This window comes from Eulemur rufifrons, chromosome 8 (assembly GCF_041146395.1).
Source record: "Eulemur rufifrons isolate Redbay chromosome 8, OSU_ERuf_1, whole genome shotgun sequence".
NCBI classification, from domain to species: domain Eukaryota; kingdom Metazoa; phylum Chordata; class Mammalia; order Primates; family Lemuridae; genus Eulemur; species Eulemur rufifrons.
In genome coordinates this window covers 4,077,900-4,102,992 of record NC_090990.1, presented here as the reverse complement: position 1 = coordinate 4,102,992, position 25,093 = coordinate 4,077,900, and the positions used below count along the sequence as shown (strand labels likewise).

The following is a 25,093-nucleotide window of genomic DNA, read 5'->3' as shown; positions in this document are numbered from 1 at the left end:
CCTGGCAGAATAACCCCATATCATCCACTACCTCTTAAACTCAACATTTGATAAGTCTTTATGTATTTTGAGAACTACAAACTAAAAACTCTTCCCTGTTTTCGAGGAGCTTGGTTTCTTGCAACAGTTGCAACATTTAATGAAGATATATTGTTCTGCCTTGTCGAGCTCACAAGCCAATAATGGAGAAATGGCGTTGGCAATGTTAGCAACAGCCACCCACGGAGTTCTGAGCCTGGTTCTGAAACACGACTCCTCCCCTAATTATCCTGATCACAATAGCAAAGAAACTACTTCCAGATTACTTATTATTTTTCTATGGGTAGCTGTTACATTTGGCATTTCATCTTGCTAAGTAAACACTCTAACAAATCATTCTCTAATATCCTTTTATTTCACTGATAGCCCTTCTCATCTTAGCATTTTCTTGTCTTTAGTTTACTTACTGTCTTGCCTACCCTCTAGTCCTATGAACTCAAGGAGGTGACCTTGGTCTTGGTTACTGCTGAATCCCCAGCATCTATTATAGTTCCTGGCATACAGCAAGTGCTCGATAACTACTTGCTGACCAAGCATTATCCTGACTTCACCCCATGTTGACAGCTTTTTTTGATTATCGCTATAGATTAATGCTTTATATTTGTATAACACTATAGTTGCCAATAGTATTTCTTATCCCTATTTTAAACTTATTTCACATATCAAAGTCATTTCACCAGACAAAAATAGTGAAATGTAAAATTTCATGTGCAGTGGTTATTATTTTCACCTTTCCAGCTTCACTGAAGAAAAATTTAAACTGCAGTTACTGGGCATAAGAAAGGTCTTTGGGACACTAAAATGTATTTTTCAACATCCAGTAAAGGCTAGGTTCAGAGCTTGCTCTAGAGAGGTCCAGGAACGGCGAATTTCCCCTCCCGAGCCCCCAAAAGGTTAGGTCGGCGAGAACAGAGAAGAGTGGGCGAGCCCTGACATTTGAGGCAGCGCTGGCGCAAGGGGGGAAATTCTGACACCGAGGTCTGTGAGGGGCCCCGGGAACGTCTTCGCCTCTGCTCCCACCAGTGTGAAAAGCCCCCCAGCGGGGGCCACCGAGCACAACTCCCACGGCATACAGGGCGCCGGAAATGGGCCGGCTGACCCGCAGTGACGTCAGGCCCACTTCCGCCGGCCGTGGCGCGCAGTCCCGGCGACGCCCGGGATTGGCCGAGCAGGCCTGCAGTGGGCGGGGCGTGCGTGCGTTCCCAGCCGCCTGTGCGTGGTCCCGGGCAGGTGTGCTGCTGCTGCTGGGCTCGGCCTGGGGGAAACTGACCCGAAAGGTCACTTCCTTTTGAGCATCACGAGTGTGTCCCCGCCATCCTGGAACCTGTGTGTCTCAGCTACCCCGCCGACTTCCGCGGGGGTGATGGGGGGGCGGCCTGCTAAGTGCGAGGGGGAAGATCGACCCCTGGGCACCTGCTGGTCCAGGTTCGTCCTGATGACCGCAGCGAATGGGCACACCAGAGAACAACGACATTTAACTTGTTCCCAGTCCCCGAGTCTTTGGTGTCTTGAGGAATCGAATCCAGTCTCCGAAGTGATGTGTTTATCACATCGTTGGTGGCGCATTGGACAATCTGCAAGGCCCAGTAGGGAAGCAACGCTTGTGGCTTGGGCAACGGTCTTTGTTTTTGTTTCTCGGGTTTGCGGAAAACGCTTACTGCCATGCCCTACGTGGCGTCTTATTTCTAGAAGTGAGAGTAAGATTCGATTATTTAGTTTCAATCATGGGTTACCAAAAAGCTTTTAAAGTACTTTTTATTTGTAAAATGTGGATAATAATGCCTGCCCAGAGGTTGGTGAGGACCTAGTGAGATCTTATGTAAAACACCAAACTCAAAGGAATTGAAATGTTGAGTCCCTTACTATTTTTTTCTATTGTGGTTCTTTAATTCTGCTTCCATGTTATCAGATTCCAGTATTTTGGAGACATAGATCCAGGAGCCAGACCAACGTTTCTCTCAATGGGCAAAGTTATCCGCATTCCACCCAGCAGTACTCACTTGAATCTAGCAAAACTTTCCTGGCTGACTCCTTGCCCCTGCTCTGTACTGTATCTTGGAGTCCCCTTCCTTATCTTGAGGTCCACCTGCTCTGGAGATTGTTAAGCAGTGGCTACACCCAGGGTGACAACCAGATTTTGGTGACCTTTTGCATGTCTGTAGTTCTGTGGATTTGCTGACTTGGGGAGTGACTTCTATTAGGGGATTAAAAGTGCAAATCCTGAATATGGTTCCTCATCTTCCATATTCTTGCCTCTTACTACTCCGTAACTCAGCTTCTCTGTTCCTAGAATATACCCTGGGCTTTGCTTCCTTCATGCTTTGGCATAAGCAGTTCCCTCTTCCTGGAATGCCCTCTGCTTCTAATCAGCCTTTCAATGTATTAATATTTATCCATCCTGCAAAATCCACTTACAGTGCCAGTCCCTCTAGGAAACTTTCTCTATTCCCACAGCATTTTGCCCTCCCATTATAGAATCTATAGGCTATGCAGCCTTATCTTAGCTATTTCTGTAACTTCCTCCTTCCTCTCAAGGCCGGGAAAGCTGTTGGGGTGTTGTCTTATCCATGTATGCCTCACAAGACAGTAAAACTCATTCCAGAAGTATTTACTGAGCTTTTGTCATGTGCTCTCAGCACTGCTCAGGGTGTCAGGGATACAGCAGTGAACAAAGGATGTCCGCTGTTGTGGAGCTTATGTTCAGTGGGGAGAGACAGACAACAAATGCACAAATTAATGATTGTGCCAGGTGGTAATATGTGCTGTGAAGGAAAGTAAAGATGTGCAAGGAGATAGAGAATAATGTTCATGGGGTGTTCTCTTTTAGAGAGTGGTCAAGGGATGCTTGCTTTTTTCTGAGGAGGAAACCTGAATAAGATAAGCAAGTCATATAAATAGAAGAGGAAGAGTATTTTATTTTTTGAGGAAGAGCATTTTAGATGAGAGAACAACAAACTAAAGGGCCTGAATCAGGAATGTGTTTGGCATATTAAAGAACAGCAAGGAAGTCAGGCCAGAGGAGAGTGGTAGGATGCAAAATAGGAGATTTTAACAGAGTTCAGATGATGTACAGATGTGCATTAGATATCCAATAAATTCATTGAATCGTAAGGGATAAACAATAATGATAGTAATAATGAAACTTGGAAATTGCTTGAGGTTGAGTGTAACAGACCCTGTAAAAGTGTTTACAACTTACAGATACATTGGAATTTTTATGTAGTGTGGTCAAATTTAACAACAACAACAACAAAAAATCTTCATGAAAGCCAATGGTTTATGCAGTGATCTCCCATTATAATGGAAATCCAGAAGAACAGGAGACAGTCTGTGGAGGAAGAGCTAGAATGACTTGTGAGTGGAATTATTTGGTAGATAATCCTGATCACCATTAAAAAGTTCAGAAGGAAACAAAGTCCATCTCCTAATGTTGTCTTTTTATTTTGAGGAAAGAATACTTGAATGTTAGTTGATAAATATTGAGATAAATTTGTTTATTTATTCATTTTAATAGTACTTTCCTTCCCAAGCCCTAAGGTGAATGCTGGGCATGGGGGAGCCTGTACCCACAGCCAGAAGCTGGCCCTCAGCACAAAGTCATGATACTTCAGGGTTACATTGCCTCAGGGTGACAGTGCTTTGATCACAGTTGTCTCTTGCAGCCCCTTAGTGGCATATGGCAACTCTCTCTCTCCATCAGAATTTAAAATTGAGGTCCACCTGGTTGAATTTAACAATACAGAGCACGTGTTTACTTAATCGTTTTTGACTATGTACTTTTTTGTTCAGTTATTCTGGCTCCCTCCAAAAAGGGAGACTGTGAGGTTACCAATTCTGCTCTTCATCACATTTCTCAAAGTTTAAATTGACCATCAGTTTCTTGGTAGTCATTCATGTAGATAAGCTCTGATGTGGTTTCCAACTCAGCTCTCAAACCACTGAATCGACAATCTCACTCGTGGTTGCTGAGTCAACACGTTTTTATTCATTCACAGGAATGAACCATTACGAGTAGCTCCTTCCTGCGTTAGTCAGACCTGTTGGCCAAATGTTAAGGTAGCTTTGGAATGAGACCTGGGTTCCCTCCCTGGCCTCCCCTTTCCTTAAATGTGGCGGTATGGTATGGTGGAGTGTGTGTTCTTTCTGATGCCAGCCTGTCTGGGTTTAAGCCCAGGTCTTCCTCATGCTAACTAATTTACCCTGAACAAACTAGTTATCCCTCATGCCTCAGGTTCCCCATCTTTGTAACAGGGTAACAGAACCTATGTACTTCAAAAGGTTATGTCAGGATTAAATGAATTTATCTAGGTAAAGCTAGAAAATTGGCCTAGAGTCAACACTCAATGCTGCCGTTAATCCTGGCTCAGTTAGTCAACTCCCTCAGCTTCTGTTTCTTTAACATTAGAATAGAAACAACAGTTCTTACCTGTTGTTTTTACAGTTCTTACCTGTAGAGTTGATAGGAGGCTAAATAAAATATTTAAAGTGTTTAGCTATAGTGTAACATCTACAATGCAGGAAGCCCCCCCATAATTATAAGCTATTAAGTATTAGAAACATTTATTCATCAATAATCACAATCTGTTTAAATTCAGTGATGAAGGGATCAGAGCAGTGGACCACAGGAAGTGACACTTCATAAACATGCCATCTTGATGAGGACAGTGAGGGGTAGAAATGATGTAGAGTTCATGCCTTAAGATAGTGATAGGATCTGAAGTAATAAAGTTAAAATAGCTCTTCCTGGAGTAAGAACAAGTTCCCAGAGCTAAAACTACTTACATGCACGAATGACAACAAAGATTCTTTGTACAGGGGCTGTGACACTGGGGTTCGAAGATGCCCAAGAGGGCACAGATAAAATTCAGGGAGTCTGTGAAGTTAGATGGGAAAATCCGTCTTTATCTTCACTAACCTTTAATGGAAATCTAGCATTTCCTTCCATTTTGAATACAAAAATTCACAGAGCATTGCTGAAGGAACAGTACCCATGGCTTTGCGCCAATAGAAATCAAAGTTATCTTCATTTCACATTACAGTTCTTACAGATATCCCAAATACCATTCACGTTCATGATTAATTTGAAATTATGACAGGTGTGTGTTATGAAGAAGTCCATATATGACTTCATCATAAATTGTTTTTTAAAATATTTGATAGGTATATTTCAGTGCAATTAGTTTTCTGTGTAGTCTTTTGAATTATGTTTTAGGAATTTAAGAATACTAATTTGAGGGCCGGGCGCGGTGGCTCACGCCTGTAATCCTAGCACTCTGGGAGGCCGAGGCGGGTGGATCGCTCAAGGTCAGGAGTTAGACACCAGCCTGAGCAAGAGCGAGACCCCGTCTCTACCAAAAATAGAAAGAAATTATATGGACAACTAAAAATATATATATATATATATATATATATATAGAAAAATTAGCCGGGCATGGTGGCGCATGCCTGTAGTCCCAGCTACTCGGGAGGCTGAGGCAGGAGGATCGCTTGAGCCCAGGAATTTGAGGTTGCTGTGAGCTAGGCTGATGCCACGGCACTCACTCTAGCCTGGGCAACAAAGTGAGACTCTGTCTCAAAAAAAAAAAAAAAAAAAAAAAAAGAATACTAATTTGAGAAGGGTCAGCAAGCACCGGGTCCATAGTTGTGTGGCTTGGGCACAGACAGGTTTAAGAGTCCTGGATAAGAGGGTGGACTCTGGAGCAATACGGCCGTATTCGAACCCTTTCTCGGTTCCTCACCAGCCAGGGGACACTGGGCAAGCCACCTGGCTTCTCTGTGCCCTAGTTTCCTCTCCTGTGAAATAGGGGCAAAGGCTGTTGTAAGATATAATTGAGGGAACTTATGTACACACATAGAATGGTGTCTTGTGTGTAGTAAGCCCTCAGTCAATGTTAGCCACAGTCGGAAAGGCATTTTATGTAAGACCCTCGAAAGGAAAACTGCACAGCTCAGCTCGGGGTGCACACTCTAGAATGATTTCCCGAGGAAGCAGGTGAGGTCGTGAAGAAGAGGTAGGCAGACTACGGGACTGAGGTGAGCAGACTCGCACATGCATTTATTCATTCATTGAATAAAGGTTTATTGAATACCTACTATGTGCCTTTCAACACTGTCTTTTACACTTTTGGGGCCTGGAGAAAGTGTAGGAATGAAGCCCACATGTGTCTAAATATTTAAAAGTGGAAAATCAAGCTAAAGAAGAATATGTTCTATTTTCCTACTTTAACAGAGAGGTCTTCAAAATAAAATAAATTATCATTTTTATGTGACAAATTGGCAAAATTTCAAAGATGACTAAGTTTAATTATTATTGCAGATATGTAGTTGTTCTTTGATAGCCTGGCAATGTTTAAATGGATGGTAAAGATACTCATAATTCATAAATGATTGTATATTTGCTCCATAAAATTTATTTTTCTTCCTTTCATTTGTTACAAAATAGAATTTCACATAATTTGTGTTTTGACAGTAATGACTTAAAGGACGAAGAAATATACCAAAAGTATGCAGAATTTGTATGTATTTAATGTAAAATGTGAATCTATGTAAAATTTTAAAAATTATTTTTCATGTTCATTTTTAAAAAGTTATTTCTCTAAAAGTTTTAAAATTATTTATTAGAATTAAAATATAAATTATGGATAAATATTAAAAATTGTTCATTATGTTAAATAATCTAAGATGTTTTATTTTTTGAAATTTAATTAAATTGTATTAAATATTTTTATAAAAATTAAAATTGTTTGCAATTCTGGGTTTCAGTGTCCTTCTAGGTGATTCTAGGAAAGAATCAATCTTGCAGTTCTTATATTACATGTCACATATATGCATATCAGGAGGAGCATGAATTGTTTAATATTACAAAGGGTTCCTCAGACTTTGTGTGCAACTCTTGTGAATTCCATGCTAATTTACAAGGACTCCCAGAACCACAAACTGGAACATAAATAGGATCAAAAAGGTGGATAGTTGGTACTTCTGGGAAATTATACTTTCTGTAATACTCTTGCATAATAACAGATCTGTAAGATCCTATTCCACCCTCAGTATCTGAGAAAGGTTTGACAAATTGACTTGCCTTGTCCCTGCCCTGGTACTCCTGTGGCTCACACCCTCCCTCCCCTCCTTGGGGGCAGCAGCACAGCCCGTAGCCCTCGCAGCTCAAGGACACTGTCACACAGAGTTTCAAGGACACAGATCCGGAGATGTGCAGAAGTGTTTGCAAGAGCCTGACGGTGTGAGTCCTGAGAGCAGATGGAGCCGAGGTTTACAGTCACGTGTCCCCTGTGCCAGCATCATTCACCAGATCCCCAGACACAGATGCACCCGCTTGTTAGTTCTCTGTGTGTGTGTGTGTATTTGTGATTTGTGGGGTCCTGCGCCAGATAAAACATATTTTACTTAGCGTATTTAGCTTGATGTGTAACTTCTAAATATTTGGACATATGATATGTGGGCCTCCACTTGTACTCTTGTCCTGGGTACTGCACGGTGGCGGGGGGAGGTCTGAAGTTGGAGGTAAATATGTAGGAGTGGTTGATGTGTAAGTGGATACCACACAGAGACAGGGCAGAACAGGGAGGAAAACTGAGCAAATTCGATGACTGTAAACATTCTACCTTTCCTAACAATATGTACTTCCTTCTCTCTCCCTATTCTACCTCCTTCCTCTTCTCTGATTTCCTACTCATTTTCCCTTTTCCAACTTTTTTTAATTTACTCCTTCTCAAACCTCAGAATTCCCACTGACATCACAAGCACCATGTATGCCTAATAGTGAGTGACTGCTACCTTGACCAATGAGTGCTTGGGGTAGGGGCTGGGGACACTGAATCTTGAAAGACTTTATCTTTCAGGAGGGTGACAAGCACAAATAGTGAATATTCCATGGATTAGATTGCCTTTAAGATGTGCCCTGGGAGGATAGGAGCATATTTTATAGGAAGCTTATTTTTTTGTTTTAGAGACAGTGTCTTGCTGTGTTGCCTGGGCTGGTCTCACACTCCTGGCCTCAAATGATCCCCCTGCCTCAGCCTCCCAAAGGGCTGGGATGACAGACATGAACCAACATGCCTGGCCATGAAGCTTATTTTTAGGGGCTGTTTTTCTTTGTCTTTGCAAATAACTTCTTTATGTTGTTTAGAGTAGTTCAGCCTTCATGCTATTTAGCCTCAAAGTACACTCACTTGAGATATTCAATATTAGACCTGTATCAGTCAAAATAAATTCCATTCCTTGGCTTCGAATGAGATGTTTAGAATGTAATGAAACAAATGTTATTAATACTGTTAAAGTGCCAGTGTCTTGCTAGGGTCATTTCTGATTTGATTTGGGAAGATTTTACAGAAGAGATAAATTTTTTGTTGCATTTGAAATATTAGAGAGCTAAAATGAATAAAGTAGTGTGATATATATTTTAAAGCAAGTGAAAATCATACTAGAAAAGTGTTACACCTTTTGCTAGCTTAGATAGTCTGTCTATCTGGTCAACTATTTAATTTTCCTTAGCTTACTATGATGATTTTATAACACAAAAATTCAGTAACATGAATTCTTTAAACACCTAAACAGAGTGTAGCCTTCAGTAGAATAATTTAACTGCAGGCTGACAAAACTAATCTGGAGAATCTTTTGGCTCATGAAAGACTTTTATGTTACTGGCATAAAGGCTTGAGACAGTGAGCTAATTACCATGCTGGGAAGGAAACTAAATATGTCATGCCAGGGGAGTAATCTGTCTGCCCACAGAATGTCCAAAACGTAGACTAGTGAGTAACACGTAGTTAAATGAAAATACAGTCCAGTTAAATGTCACGCTGCAATGTTAAACACAGAGGACCACATGTAAATGAGGTGGTCATCTGGTTAGATGATGACTTTGACAGTGTTAGGAGGTGCTCTACGGTCTCACTCGTATGGCATGGCATTTTCACATCCAGCCAGTTCTGCCACAGTGAGAGGAGGAGTTCCCCAAAATATCATAGGTAAAGTGACTCTCAGATGACTCTCAGAATTTGGAAATAAATTTTGTAGACAGCTCGTGCATTTCTCCCCTTTTCTGTCGTGACTTGGCCTGTGGCTGCTTTACTGGTGATCAGTGTGGGAGGCAGGGAAGGAACATTTCAAACCAGTAAGTCTGATAATAAAGTAACAGTTACTATTTTCTGAGAACTATGTGCCAAGCACTGAGCTAAGTACTTCATGTTTATTGTTTCATTTAATCCTCACTAAATGAGGATGATAAACAGTGTTTCTCTACCTGTAAGATGTGGTTGAAAAAAACTGAGGGGGGGGGGGTTGAGACATTTGCCCAGAGTTACACAACCATAAATGGCAGAGCCTAGGTTCAATCGCAGTCACTCTGACAGCCAAGCATGGGCTGTAGCAAATCAAAATCACAGTGAGATACAACTTAACACCTACTAGGATGAGTATAATTTTTTTAATGGAAAAATTACAAGTGTCAGCAAGGATGGGGGGAAATTGAAACCCTCATTGGCTGCTGGTGGGAATGTATATAAAATGGTGCAGTTGCTGTGGAAAACAGTCTGGCAGCTCCTCAAAAAGTGACACAGAATTACTGCAGTTTCACTCCTAGTTATACACCCAAGAGAACTGAAAACATATGTCCACACAAAGATCTGTACACAAATGTTCCCAGCAGCATTATTCATAACTGCCAAAAAGTGGAAACAACCTCAATGTCTATCTGCTAATGAACAGATGAACAAAGTTTGGTATATCATACAGTGCAATATTATTCAGCCACGACAAAGAATGAAGTACTGATACACACGACAACATGAATAAACCTTGAACATTGTGTTTATTGAAAGAGCCAGTCATAGAAGATCACATATTGCATAATTGCGTTTTTTGTGAGATGTCCAGAATAGGCAATTTTAGTGGGCGCCAGGGGCTGGTGGGAGGGAGAATGGGAATGACTGCTAATGGGTATGGGATTTCTTTTTGGACAGATGGAAATGCTCTGGAATTCCAGATAGTAGTTTGTATGGTGTAGTGAATGTACTAAAGGCCACTGAATTGTATACTTTAAAATGGTGAAGTTTATGTTATGTGAACTGTATCTTAATTTTTTTAAAAAAAAAAAAAAGCAACCTCAGGTTCAGATCTGGGAGTTCCTTGAATAATGGACTGTAGAGTCCAGGTTTTATTTGTGGGCTACAGGGGATTTCTAAGGAGGAGATCGCCGTGATCGGAGTCAGGTAAGCATGTAAAGTGCTTGGTGCGTGGTAGGTGTTTAGTAAATATCAGCTCCCTTGTCTTCCTTCATCCACCAATTCGAAACCAAGCCTCCATTTTTCCCATGGAAAAATCATTCTTTTCTGTTTGGACAATAATGGAAAATCCATCTATTTTAGTAAAAACTACTCTTGATATTATCCCTTCCCCCTGCCAACGTTTCCCTGGTGGTTTTCCTGAGCGTCTCTGGCCACTCAACGCTGGACAGGTTCTTCTTAGACTCTCTGGAGAGACCTTCTCCTTCCTCCTCCTTCTCTTCCTCCTTCTTCCTCCTCCTCCTCATTCTTCCTTCTCCTCTTCCTCCTTCCCTCCTCATCCTGTTCTTTTCTTCCTCCTTCTCCCGCCTCCTCCTCCTCTTCTTCCTCCTCCACTTCCTCTTTTTCTTTTTTTTTTCCTAAATCATTGAAATCATGGTTTTCTAAAATCCCTCCTAGTTCTCAGCTTTACCTCATAGTGCCACCCCAGCCTGTGAGTACTTTGCTCCTCTGGCCTCCACTTCATTCCATTTCTCCCTCCTTCTCCAGTCTCTCACACAGCACCGAGCCGGGCAGTCCTGGGGCGACCCGCTCCCTGGCACGCTGGGTATCTGACTAGACGCACAGCCCCAGTCTGCTCATTTGCATAGTGTTGCTCCAACAGTGACAGTAGCAAGACCAACTTCTAGGGTTCTTTCGAGGATCATGATCACTAAAGTGTGTCTCTGGTTTCTGGTACATCGGCTGCGCTCAAGACATCATAGCTGCAGCTTCACTATCATTATGAAGTTAGGGGACAATATGTGGCAAAAATGCTGATCTTTATTCACAAGTTAGTTTCATGCCTCAAATCTCAGATACAGTATTTTAAGGACATACTAAATCCTTTTCCCAGAGTCGTCTGAGGACTGTCCTAACAGTAGGGAGCTGCTTCCAAGAAGCCGTTTGAAGTGCCATTGTCAAGCAGGGACAGATACTCAATGGGATTTGGGGGCCAGCAAATGTGAAAGGAGCCACTCACAGAGCTGTGGCGGGGATTTCCCACGAGGCCCCGCCCCCGGCTGAGTCACTCGCCTCCTGGGCTTGACCTGCTGCGAGCCCTCGGGGCGCAGACCCTGGGAGACCAAGGAGTGGAAAGTGTGCCCGTGCCCGAGAGCTCAAGGTTTGTCTATTTGGGGCAGCGGGTGGGGGGGTTAGGGGGGTGAGGATGGAACCTTTGTTGCCTGGACTTTTCTCCCTTCTAATCTGTAATAACTTCTCTTCAATAGCTCGTTAAATAAAGATCAAGAACCCGACCTGAAAAGATATTTTTACTCCTTAGTTTTCTTACTATACAAGCTTCAGGTCTTAAAGTGGGCAAGTATATGTCTATGTTTAAGATAATGTGATAATGAATTGAGAAGAGAGATCTTCCAACATGTTAGCATTAGGCGTTTAGTCAAAGGAGGAGTAGGAATCCTGAGATATCACCTTCAATTGAACTGTCTGATGACACCGACAGATTCTCTTCATGGGACGCTATCTCAGGGGCAGCAAACAATTGCCATCATTGAAATCTGGATGCTAATGCGAAGTACCTATGAAAGTCCCCAAAAGTTCTTGCTGTTGTTATTTCTGCATTTTGGCAGAACATGTTGGAAAATGCACTCTTAGGCTTTGGCAAACCTGCACAAAGCTGTGTGATTAGTCAAACTTGTCTTGTCATAGAAGTTCCTATGAATTTGCTACTTTTCCATAATATTCCATCATTAATTGTTCCTGAAAAACCACAAGTTATGGTCTTGTGGCATTGTATAGGTAACGGTTGAAATGCAGACAATTCTGAAAGGAGAAACCACCCTTCCTTGGAAATTATCTTTTGCAGAGTGACATTTGTGGGACCAGCTAACTTGATTAAAGTTTTATTGGAACCTGTTTCCTAGTAGCATATCTATGCAAGATTTCATCATGGGAAATGGCTATTACAACATGGTGGCAACTGTGCTGTTGGTCATGAATTTCGAAAGGACAAGATCAGTGCAGGATTTCTGTGGTAACTGTCCAGCTGGTAAGTGTGCAATTAACATGTGCAATTGACCTGTTCTGTTGAAACCATGGTTGAGTTTGTCAATGAATGAATCTTTCATTCATTCGTTTACAAACATTCATTGGATGTTACATATGAGCTGTGTGGACGTAGCTAAGTCATTTAACCTCTTGTGCCTCAACTATCATCTGGGGATAATAGGAGAACCCATCTCATAGCATGGCCGGGAGGATCATAGGACGGGCTCAGAACAGTGCATGGCACATGGCAGGACCTCGGTAAATGGTAGTTTTGCGTGTGAGGCTGTGTGCTGAGAGGGAGTTAGCAGGTGGCAGAGGGCTTAACAGAGTGGGGAAAGTCAGAGGCTACATTAAATTTTAGTGTAGCAATGAAGTACATTGATCTCCCCCTGGATCCAATCTATGATCTCCTGGATCAATCAAGAGAATCGTTCTACTTTACTTAATAGACAAAGGAAAGTATTTTCTTTCTGTTGATTTATTTATTACAATATCTGTATTTTGTTTTTTCCAGTTCTGTGATTACGCAAAGGACAATCTTGCAAATGTAAACATTTTAAAAGTCCATCAAAATAATGTCTGTCACTGTGGCACCTAGAAAACAAATCATTGTTTTATACTCTAATTTTCCTGTAAACTTCATAATGCTTTGGGTGACAATTGTCCATTGTCAAGCATGTACAGCTATTATCTGCCTTTCTTAGGTACTTTCTGTGGGAAAAACAAGAATTGCATTCCCTGTCCTCCAAATAGTTTCTCCAGCATAGGTGGACAAAGGACCTGTGACATATGCAGGCAATGTAAAGGTATGATTTAAAAGATGTTTTCTTCATCCAGAAGATTTTGGGGAAGACAAGCTTCTACTCCCTATTTACTGATTGGTCTCTGCTGAAAATCTCAAGTGTCAAAGACGCTGACTCCTCTGTCAATGGGCAGGTCCAGTAAAATAATTAACTATAATAGCAATTATTTGTGGATTGAGTTTTTTCAGTATTAGAAGAAACATTCATTTGGTGAGAGAGATGTTTTTAATTAGCAAAATGTAAAAATGTCTTAATGGAGATTTAAAAGCAAACTGTATACTCTGAAGTCATGAAGAACATAAGTAGAGTGAGCATGATTTTTATTGCAGAACATAAATTTGCTTCCTGGATTTGGAGGTCAAGTATAATAAAACGTTGGGGGGGACTTTGTAGGTGTTTTCAGGATCAAGAAGCCATGCTCCAGCATCAGCAATGCCGAGTGTGACTGCATCTCAGGGTTCCACTGCCTGGGGGCAGGATGCACCATGTGTGAACAGGATTGTAAACAAGGTCAAGAATTAACAAAAGAGGGTAGGTTTGCTCTTCTTCCATCTAGTATAATGTTTATTATGTAGACATAAGTCATTAGCTTAGGTTTTGAGACTTTGAATGTAAAGAAACAATATTAATACATTTATAGCACCTTAAAGTAACATGAACCAATGAGTCACGTATATATTAATCTTATTGTAATTAATATTTTAAAATTAATAAAATAATATTTCCATTATTTCTCCACAAATGGAAGTGATATGAAATCAGAGCATTTGTTAATTTCCAGAACCATGCCTTTTCACACATTTTAGATATATACTATACTCTATGTACAATTAGAATAAAACTAGCAATCTTAGGGCTTTGTTTCAAGAATTGTTGAACAATTTGTGCAGGTTGTGTTAAGTTAATGACTTTACTGTAATGTTCATCACAGGAAAAGTTAAGACATGATGAAAATGCTTCCTTTTTATTATTGCTATCATTTTTATGCAAGGTTGTAAAGACTGTTGCTTTGGGACATTTAATGATCAGAAACATGGCATCTGTCGACCCTGGACAAAGTATGTATGATTTCCTTTTGCTAAGAAACATTAATTTTCTTTTGCTTACAAAATAAAGAATCTGGGTTAAATTTTTTAAAGACGAGGAATGCTATCCTTAAAACATTTTTACACTTTTCAAGCATAGACAGAATGTAACATACTAATACTGCAAGGTCCTAGTGACTCAATAAGCAAAATGAGCATTTTCTCCCAAAATAATGCCCAGAGTATCTAGATCAGACTTGCTGATGGGACGCTGCCCCTGTCCGCACAGGTGGGCTTCTGTTCTCGGCTTCCTTCTAATCTCTTTGCTGCCTCTTACCTTTCCTCACTGATCAGCCCATCGCCATGCTCAGTGCCAGCCCTGAGAATGACATAACATGGCTAAAGATTGCTTGTTGCTTTCCAAACTGTAACATGTGCTTGGGCAAACAAGGCCACCACATGTGGTATCTGAGAGAATGTGACTGTTGACTTGTGGGACCAGAGCTCCTCAAACTGTGGTCAGGTGCTGGTCCACTTGAGGTTTGATAATGTCCCTGACAACAGCAGTGCATGATTGGAGAGGAAGCATTTAGAAACTTTTAAGGCAAATTGGCAGAGTAATGTGGTTTGTTGACTCTAAGAATAAAAATTTGAGCCTCTTTTTTTTTTTTTTTTTTTTTGAGACGGGGTCTTGCTCTGTCGCCCCAGCTAGAGTGCAGTGACATCATCATAGCTCACAGCAATCTCAAACTCCTGGGTTCAAGTGACCCTCCTGCCTTACCCTCTGGAGTAGCTGGGACTACAGGCATGTGCCATCATGCCTGGTTAAGTTTTTCTAATTTTTTAGTAGAGATGGGGGTCTCACTGTTGCTCAGGCTGGTCTCAAACTCCTGACCTCAAGTGATTCTCCCACCTTGGCCTCCCAGAGCTTTGTATTTTATACGCCTTTGTCTTTTTTCCATTTGATTTTATTACTAGAAAATCATTTTTATTATTATTTTACATTTACATTTTTATTGTATTTTACAAGTGGCATTGATTTGTAACAGATTGGAAAGGTTTTTCTTTAAGGTCTTTCAACACAAACTGTTCAGAGTAGCCAAGTGTGTCTGCATGGAAAGGTGGGTTTCAGCTGGGCTTTGGAGGACGGGTGGGTAAGGAGCAAGGGAAAGGCACAACGACGAGGACAGTGATGGTAATGCGGATAGCTGCCATTTGTTGAGTGTGTCGGCCATGCAAAAGTGTGTCGTTTAGGCCGGGCGCGGTGGCTCACGCCTGTAATCCTAGCACTCTGGGAGGCCGAGGCGGGTGGATCGCTCGAGGTCAGGAGTTCAAGACCAGCCTGAACAAGAGTGAGACCCCGTCTCTACTAAAAATAGAAAGAAATTATATGGACAACTAAAATATGTATATACAAAAAATTAGCCGGGCATGGTGGCGCACGCCTGTAGTCCTAGCTACTCGGGAGGCTGAGGCAGTAGGATCGCTTAAGCCCAGGAGTTTGAGGTTGCTGTGAGCTAGACTGACGCCACGGCACTCACTCTAGCCCGGGCAACAGAGTGAGACTCTGTCTCAAAAAAAAAAAAAAAGTGTGTCGCTGACACTCATTCCTTCTCTCTTCACAACAGTCCTGGGAGCATATATAGTCCTTATTTTGCAGATGGGAAAACTGAGGCTTAGAGAGATTTCTTAACTTGGCCAAGGTCGTACAGAAAGCAGCAGACCCGGGGCTCAAACCCTGGTTCGTCTGATGCCAATGCTGGGACTCCTAAGCCTATCCTATCCTTTGTATTTGCCAGGGATGGCCAAATGCAATTACGAAGTTGGGGGGTGAGAGCCTAACCGGGGAAAGCAGCCTGAACCAAGCTGTCGTGGAGCCGGAAGGAGCCAGGGAAAGCAGAAGGGAGTCACATAGTCAAGAGGGAGGTTTTCAAATCTTTGCCTTACCTGCCAACACAGACCCACATGTCTGTGTCACCAGGCTACTTCATGGGCAAAAAATGTCAAAGTTTTAAATTGGAATCCTCTGTACCTAAATTAATTCTTTGAACGCTTTTCATTGAACTGTCTAAGCTGTTCTTCGGATGGAAAGTCTGTACGCGTGAATGGGACGAAGGAGAGTGATGTGGTCTGTGGACCGATTTTCATGGACTTCTCTCCAGCTACATCCTCCGCGACCATGCCTGCCCCTGGGAGAGAGCCAGGTAGCTGGTTTGTTGCTGTTAAATCAAACTGAATATATTATGGTTCTTCCGAATTGTATCTAAATCGCCCCAATGTTGTGGTGTCTCATATCTGCCTACCACAGGCCTCTCTGGCGGCCTTCCTTCTGCTCCCCTGCCTGCCGCCATGCCTCACTTTCTGCTCAGGCACTTGTTATTCTGGTCTGAGATTCAGATCAGCAAGCAGTGCAAGGTGGGACTTCACCCAAACACCCTACCTCTTTATCAGTGTCAAGTAAAGAGTCCCGTATTTGCTATATGCTAGAAAGGCTAAACCACTTACTTTTTGTGGCCCTCCAGGAAAATTAAGTTTGGGTTCTTTTTTTAAAGTTTTCCAAGTTTACTAAGTTAGCAGGTTGGAGATGCCCACGGCTGTGAGTCTCCTCATGCTCGGGACTTTGCCCACGTAAATACGAACACGAGTGTGTTTGCGTAAATACATTCCTGCATGCATTTCTCCTTTTGCTCTTTTTTGAAGGACACACTCCACAGATCATCACCTTCTTCCTCGCGCTGACGTCGGCTGCGGTGCTGGCCCTGGTGTTCTTCCTCGTGCTCCGTTTCTCTGTCGTTAAACGCGGCAGAAAGAAACTGCTGTATATAGTCAAACAACGTAAGACTCATGTTAACCGTGTTAGATATGACCTCTTTCAAGGCAGAGCTTTTTACAGCAGAATGAACGAGATTTTTTTTTTCAGTTGTAGAAGCGAGGTTAGTACAGCACAGCGGTCACCAAGCAGGGGCAGCTTCATCCCCGAGGGGACATTTGTCAATGTCTGGAGACAGTTGTGGTGGTCACAACTCTGTCGTGGTGCTGGGGGGGAAGGGACATCTAATGAGTACAGGCCAGTGATGCTGCTAAACCCCCACAATGCGCAGGACGGCCCCTCGGCAAAGAATGGTCTGGCCCCAAACGTCCACAGCGCTGAGGTGGCAAAAGCCGGGGGTATAGAACACACCCTGGGGGTCCAGAAAAACGACAACTTGAGTATGCTGCAGCCTTGGATTAGTGTGTGTGAGTGTGTGAGTGAGTGTGTGTGTGAGTGAGTGCATGTGAGTGTGTGTGTGTGAGTGTGTGGGTGAGTGTGAGTGTGTGTGTGAGTGTATGTGCGTATGTGTGCATGCGTGTGAGTGTGTGTGTGTCTGTATGAGTGTGTGAGAGTGTGTGTATGTGTGTGTGAGTGTGTGTGTGTGTGAGTGTGTGCATACAGGACACTGGCTGAAGAGTCGGAGCAAACGTTTCCGCACGTTCCTCTGGTTGGTGAGTGGCCTTAACCAGAGTGTAGACCCACACTTGAGGAAGGCATAGAGAACAAAGAAAGAGTTTGAAGCGGGTTTAATGAAATCGATTATTATAATACCAGTGGGATTAAATGAAAAATTTCAGCAAGGAATTTCATTCATGAATTCATTAAGCAAGATAGTATTTCTATAAGGTACCCGGCAAGTGCCTGGCACGGAGTCAGCAAAAGCCACTGATATGTGTAGATGTAGGGCGGCCTGCTTTTTGTCTTTGTGGGGACAGAACGAGCTATAACAGGCTTAATAAGGCTTCATAGGAGGGATTCATATATAGGAGGAGCTTTTCCAGAGCAAAATTTTAACCCAGAACACCATAGTAAGACCAGTGTGTGTCTACTCAGAGGTTGTTAAGAGATACATGGGGAAAAAGCATTAGTAAAGTTTCATCTAAAGATATACTGCACTCATTTATTTAAAGATTCTTTTTAATACAGTATAAAACTTTTTTACCTTGTGAAATATACAGAAAAATGCATAAATGTAAAGTTTACCAAATTGTAAATGAACACCCAAATGAACCTTACCCGGGTCAAGAAATAGACCGTAACCTACTCCCCGGAAACCCTTCACATACCCCTTTTAGATCACAACCCTCCCTCCCTGCGACTGCTAAACCACATCTAGATTTTTACAGTGTTCACTTCCTTGCTTTTTATAGTTTTGCTACCTAGTGACCCAGTTTTATCTGGCTGTTTGCGAACGTCACACGAGTGGAACCCTGCTCTATGCACTCTGCCTCTTCTTTCACTCAATGTTGCATCTTTAAGATTCTTCCCTGTGTTGAGTTGCCTTTGGCTGATTTCCATTGCTGCAGACTCTGCTACATCATGCTTATCCATTCTAATATTGATGGACACAGGGGTTGTTTCCAGTTTGCAGCTGTTATAGACAATGACAGAGTATCTTTCTCCATGGATTTCGGTACACGTAAGCACGTGTTTCTGTTTTGTTTTTGGTTTTTATCCTAGGACTAAAATTGTAGAGACATAAGGAATGTGTATCTTGGTCCTTAGTGTTAATAGATGTACCAGTCTGTTTTCCACGTACACTTCCCCAGCGCTATGCGAGAGTTCCTTTTGCTCCATGTCCCTTCCAACACTTGGTTATCACCAGACTGTTCTTATGAATCTGGTGGGTGGAGAGTAGCATCTCGCTGTGGTTTTAATTTGCATTTTCCTGATTACTAGTGAGGTTAGACACCTCTTCATGGCATGGCCATTTGAATTTCCTCTTTCGTGAAGTGCCTGATCAAGTCTTTTGAGCATTTTCTCTTAAGGCTGTCTGCTCTTTTCTTATTAACTTATAGGAACTTTTTAGTCTGTTGCTCATGTGCTGCAAATATCTTTTCCTATTCTGTGGTTTGCTCTTTCATTCTCTTTTTGAGGTTTACACCTCTAATTTAAACCTCTAAGGTCTCACCTAATCCTGATTTAAAGAACTCTCTTGCCCAACCCTACCCCAAACTACAACAAAGTTCTTTATAAAATGCTTTTCGAAAGTATTTATGAGTAATGAGTGAGTTGCAATGGAACTGTAATCGGTTTTTTAAACATTTTTACGTCATTCAAAGAACTTTTTATTTTGAAATAATTATAGATTCACAGGAGGTTGCAAAGACACTGCAGAAAAGTGCCACTCCTCAGGTTATGTCTTATAGGACAGTACCAAAACCAGGAAATTGACATTGGCACATTGTGCAGGTATAGTTGTATGTCACTTTATCACACGTGCAGATTTGTGCAACCACCAGCACAATCAAAATCCAGAACTACCCATCACCACGAGGTCTCCCTCATGTACTATTTTCTGGGCACATTCATGCCCTCCCCCACCATCGCCAACCCCTGGCACCACTAATCTGTTTTCCATCTCTATACGTCTGTCATTTCTGGAGTGTTTATATGTATATATGTAGAATCATACAATATGTGTCAAACCTAAATGAAAGACAGAGACTCTCTTAAAAAATGATATTTATTCAGGAGCAGCATTGCGATGGGAATATGTTGGGCGTGTTCAGGGAGGTAAAGGAAGACAGGAGTTTTAAAGGAAAAATGAGGAGGGCTACATAAGTTATCTGGAAACAATTATCATTGGCTAGAAAAATCAATAACAAGGACGGTGTCAATCCAAGGTTTGACAGGCAGTTGCTGGGCAGATGTCCTCATGTCCTCGCAGAGGTGGTTTTTTGTGTAAGGTTATGGTGACTTTGTGTAAGATTGTGGTTTTTGTGGAGTTGTGATGGTTCTTGTTACCAGGCAGACGTGCATGAGAACATCCTTCATGGCATTCATTTATTGGGGTTTTGACACAAGTGACTCTGTTTTGGTTCTGACAACTTTCACACGTGTGGCCTTTTAAGACTGACTTTTGTCACCGGCATAATGCCCTTGACATCCATCTAAGTTGTTGTGTGTTTCAATCGTTCATTCTTTTTTCTTGCTGCGTGGTATTCCATGGCACGGTTGTGCCGCAGTTTGTTTTACTATGCACCTATTGAGAGACATTTTGTTTATTTCCAATTTTGGCTATTCCATATAAAACTGCTATGGATAATCGTGTACAGGTTTGTGTAGACGTAAGTTTTCATATATTAAAATAAATGCCCAGAAATGCCATCGCTGGGTTCTATGCTAAATGCTTGTATAGTTTTTTAGGAGACTGCCAAACTGCGTTCCAGAGGAACCGTATCATTTTACATTCTCACCAGCAGTTGACGAGAGATCAGTTTCTTTGCATCCTTGCCAGGGTTTGGGTGGCCACGATTCTTTATTTAGGTTGTTCTAAAAGGTGTGTGGTGCTACTGTGGCCTTAAATTGCATCTCTCTAATGGTTGAACACTTTTTCATGTGCTTATTTTCCATCTTTATATCTTCTTTAGAGACATGTTTCTTCATATTGTTTGCCTATTTTTAATTGTATGATTTGTTTGTTTTACTGTTGAGATCTGAGACTTCTTTGTATTTCCTAGATACAAGTCTCTTATCAGATGTGTGCTTCATAAATATTCTCCCCCAGTCTGTAGCTTGCTTTTCATCTTCTTCACAGGGTCTTCCGCAGAGAAAAAGTTTTTAGTTTTGATGAAGTCCAAGGTACTGATTTTTTTCTTTTATGGAGTGATGTCTAAGAACTCTTCACCAAGTCCTGGGTCTCAAAGATTTAGATTTTTTCCCCTGTGTTGTCTTCTAAAAGTTTTACAGTCTTGTGTTTCACTATTAAATCTATGATTCATTTTTAGCTAAATTTTGTATAAGGTGTGAGAGGCTTAGGTCAAGTTTTTTGGGGTTCTTTGTTTTGTGTTGTTGCCTATAGATGTTCAGTTGCTCCAGCATCACCTGTTGAAAGCATTATCCTTCCTTCACGGTCCCTTTGTCAAAAATCAGCCGGCTGCACTGGTGGGCAGTTTCCGGTTTCTCTCTTCTGTTCCACTGATCTCTGTGTTTATTCTTCTGCCAATACTGCACAGCCTTGATTACTGTAGTTATAAAATAAATCTTGGAATTGGGTAGAGAGTAATAGAGTAATCACTTTCTTCTTCCTCTTCTTCTTCTTCTTCTTCCTCCTTCTTTCTTTTTCTTCTTCTACAGGGTGTTGCTCTGTCGCCCAGGCTGGAGTGCAGTGGCACCATCATAACTCACTGCAGCCTCAAACTCCTGGGCTCAAGCGATCCTCCTACTTCAGCCTCCTGAATACCTGGGACTACAGGCACCTAGCACTATGCCCAGACAATTAATATTTTTTGTAGAGATGGGGTCTCCCTCTTGCTCAGGCTGGTCTTGAGCTCCTGGGCTCAAGCAATCCTCCAGCCTTAGTCTCCCAAAGTACTAGGATTATAGGCATAAGCCACCATGCCTGGCCTCAACACTTTATTATAAAATAGGCTTTGTGTTAGATGATTTTGCCCGACTGTGGACTAATGTAAGTGTTCTGAGCATGTCTAAGGTAGGCTAGGCTAAGCTATCATGTTTGGCAGGTTAGGTGTATTAAATGCATTTTTGACTTATGATATTTGCAACTTACAATGGGTTTACTGGGATGTAACCACATCATAAATTGAGGAGCGTCTGTACTTTTTTTCAGCCCTATTCTCTCTCTCCTCTCCTTCTAGGACTCCAGATGACACAAACACGTGTTATAGCCCACGTGTTCCTGGGGCTCAGTCCATTGTTTTCCCAGTCTCTCTCTGGTGTTCCGGTTGGGCGATGATTCTTTCCTCTGTCCTCTTCACCCTGCCATTAAGCCCATTCATTGATTTTTAAAATTTCTGTTCTTGTAAATTTTCAGTTTTAAAATTGCCACTTGTTTCTTTTCTATGTCTTTTTCATTTGTTTCAAATGTGTCCCTGAGAGCCTGATGAAGCATTTTGACACTGGCTGCTGTAAAATCCTCTCCGGGTAATTCCACATCCGTGTCCTCTGGAAGCCAGCATCTGCTGACCGTCTTTTCTCATTCAAATTGAGAGTTTCCCGGTTGTTAGTGTAGCAAGTGATCCTTCTTATTACAGCTCAAACATTTCGGATATTATGTGATGAGACGCTGGATCTGATTTAAAGCTTGTATCTCCCCAGGCTTCCTCTGACATGGCTTTGGTGGAGGGAGGGGGATGGCACCTTGTTCCTGCCAGGCAGGGGTGGAAGTGGAGGTTCTGCGCTAGACCTGCTGGAGGGCGAGGGGCTCCTTGCTATTGCTGGGCATGCCCGGGAGCTCAGGCTCCCCCAGGCCTCTGCTGATACCCCGTGGCCGGGAGGAGGAAGGGCACTTTGTCACTGACTCCCACGTGGCTCTACTGACCGAGAAGGGGTGGGAGTGGGGAACAGCCCCATTATTGCTGGCGAAGTCCTGACTCCCTGCCGGGCCCCTCTGACTTTACTCCATCGGGGAGGAGGAGGTGCGCCTTAATACAGCCTGGCAGGGTAGACGCTAGGCCTCTCTGTCTGGCCTCTCTGTCTTTCTGGCCTCTCTGGCCTCTCCTGGTGGGCTTAGGGGTGAGCCACAGTTTTTTCTGTGCTGTTTTGTTAGAGTTGAATGATTATTGTCTAAAAATTTTCAGTCTTGCTACACTGCTCCTTTCCTCATCTTGTAGCTAGAGGGACAAGCTATTCTTGGGGCTTTTCTGGTCCATACTCATTGGCATTACTAGGCTGCTGGCTTCTTGCTTTCCCAGTCTGGGGCAGATGAGGCAGGAAGAAAACCCAGGGAACTCATGACCGTGTTGTCCCGTGGGTCCCGAGATCTGTAGCCAGCCTGCCTCCCTCCAGCTGCGGAATGTCCTTATGTTTGTTTTAGGTACAAGGTCCAGCGTTTTCAGTGGCACTCAGGGGGAATGTGGAAAAGTATGACATTTCCATCTTTCCAGAAGCAGATCTCCTTTTTTTTTTTTTTGTAGAAAAGGAGAGGTTTATTTCTTATAAAGGCTGACAAGCTGCAGGCTGGCCACCCTGACAGCCTGGAAAAGGCAGGAATTTATGCTGACCAGATAGGCCAAGTGTGCATATTCAACAGGTTACAAGGGGAGCTATGAATATTCATGAAAGGGACCCTAATGCATGCCTACTGAATATGTCACATGTGACCCATATTCAGTTTGGAGTGGATGCTTAAGGTTTAAATGTATCACAACTGGGACTTACACCCCGAAGGGTGAAGCAGGGACACGAAGGCCCTCCAGTGCACAGCCGTCCATGGCCGGTGGTCTCTCACCTGCAGAAAGTTACTGGAATCAGCCTCTGGTCCAATCAAAGCCGGAGTTACAGCCTGGGGAACAGAGGTCTGGCGTTGGATGACCCGCAGTTGTTTCACTGTCGCCTGTCTCGGGGCCAGCGCTTGTTTAGCTGCATTTATAAGCACCTTGTCCTTTCCTCAGACCTGGAAAAATAGACAGCCAGTGTTTCAGCAAGTGATGATCCTTCCCTGTCCTTGTACAGAAGCCCTTACGTGTTCTCAGATAGCTCCTTCTGGAACAAACCTTCCTCTTCTCCCCCTGTCCGTTTTTAAATTAGTCTTACAATCCCATTGGTATTTCTGAAATTCTTGCCAGTTTTTCGTAAGCTCTGGCAGATAGTGTGGTTGTTGGTTTTGGTTATTTTTTACAGTAACAAGCATGTGAATCTGGGGTGGCACTGTTGGCTTTGTCAGACTGTAAAGAGATACATACTGAGATTGAAAATTGCTCAGCAATAACACGAATAGTTTGCACTAACATATAAGAGAAAACCTGGACACTGGTGCACAAATCAGTACTCTGCTTGCGAATAGATGGAAGGAGTGGGAACGTCTTCAAAACCTTGGTGCCACAGCATTTTATTCAAAAGAAACTGTCTAATGTCTAGTCTGAGTAACCCTGGGGACTCACATATGTGCTGCTGGACTGAAACTGCAGTTAAGTTTGGGATAGGGCTAATCGTTCATGCCATAGTGATTCATCCTCAAGACATTTTTTAGCCATTGTAGACAATAAATAAAATCATTTTTAAAGACCATTAAAAATATTTGGTAAAAGGGAAAAAATCATAAATCATCCCTAGAATAACTCGTACTTACTATTACCTCTCTGGGGATGCGTTTGTTAAAATTAAAGTTGAGAATGTTTGCTGCTTAGAGATGTTGTGCAATGGCAATTCATGGAAAAATAAGTGTCAAATGATTAAAACAGACAATGTAATATAAGAATCTTTTGAATTATTTTTTAGCATTTATGAAACCAGTTCAGACTGCCCAAGAGGAAGACGCCTGCAGCTGCCGATTTCCGGAAGAAGAAGAGGGAGGGTGTGAACTGTGACGTGGACGTGCAAAGCGCGGCTGGACTCTCTGGGAAAGAAGCGAGGGGGACATGCCGGCGACCCCACTGTCCCGTGTTTCAGAAACAAAAGCCACGGTCCTCTGTAATCCCCAGGATTACCCCCGACAAGTTTTTCCTAAATGTTAGTGAATTGGCCTTTAAAAATGTGCCGCTTTTAGCAGAGCAAGCAGATGGGGACAGAGCTGTGGTGACAGGGCATTTTCTAGACGCCGTCTCACAGGCCACGGGCCGGGGCTCGTGTTTTGCAATCCAGATATAGTTTAAATTCAATCACACAGGCCAAGAGTCCAGCTACGAATATAATCCAAACCAATGCAGGGGTTTTTTGTGCTAATGACATATGGCAACAAGCCATAAGATGCAGTAAATATCCCCAACCAAACTTCCCATCAGTCCTGTCATTTAACACGACGACGTCCTCTGCTGTCGGGGGACAGCGATCAGAGGGCCTGAATTTGGTGTCAAGAGCAAAAAAAATCTCAGACCTTGAGGAAGAGTTTCAGAAAGAGTTCCAGCGCCTTTGTATGTCCCGTGGTCCCTTCCGTCCTCACACCTCCCGCCTCTGTCCTGCTCCCCTGACAGCCAGGTTCCTTTTTGTTTTATTTAACTTTTTACATAA

General features: G+C 42.5%; 1 protein-coding gene across 1 annotated transcript; it reads left to right on the top strand.

Moving 5' to 3' along the window:
- Nucleotides 1-1,436: 1,436 nt before the first annotated feature.
- TNFRSF9 (TNF receptor superfamily member 9) lies at nt 1,437-24,848 on the top strand. The gene is made up of 8 exons (XM_069477315.1): nt 1,437-1,464; nt 12,142-12,324; nt 13,028-13,129; nt 13,520-13,657; nt 14,118-14,184; nt 16,225-16,355; nt 16,852-16,986; nt 24,365-24,848. The coding sequence occupies exons 2-8, from the start codon at nt 12,210-12,212 to the stop codon at nt 24,451-24,453; spliced, it is 777 nt and encodes a 258-aa protein (XP_069333416.1). The 5' UTR covers nt 1,437-1,464; nt 12,142-12,209; the 3' UTR covers nt 24,454-24,848.
- Nucleotides 24,849-25,093: the final 245 nt, after the last annotated feature.

Excerpts from the sequence above, each read along its gene's own strand:
- TNFRSF9 (XM_069477315.1), top strand. The coding sequence starts at position 12,210 with ATGCAAGATTTCATCATGGGAAATGGCTATTACAACATGGTGGCAACT. Across the intron at positions 13,130-13,519 it reads CATATGCAGGCAATGTAAAG|GTGTTTTCAGGATCAAGAAG; the intron begins GTATGATTTAAA and ends GGGACTTTGTAG. Across the intron at positions 14,185-16,224 it reads ATCTGTCGACCCTGGACAAA|CTGTTCTTCGGATGGAAAGT; the intron begins GTATGTATGATT and ends GAACTGTCTAAG.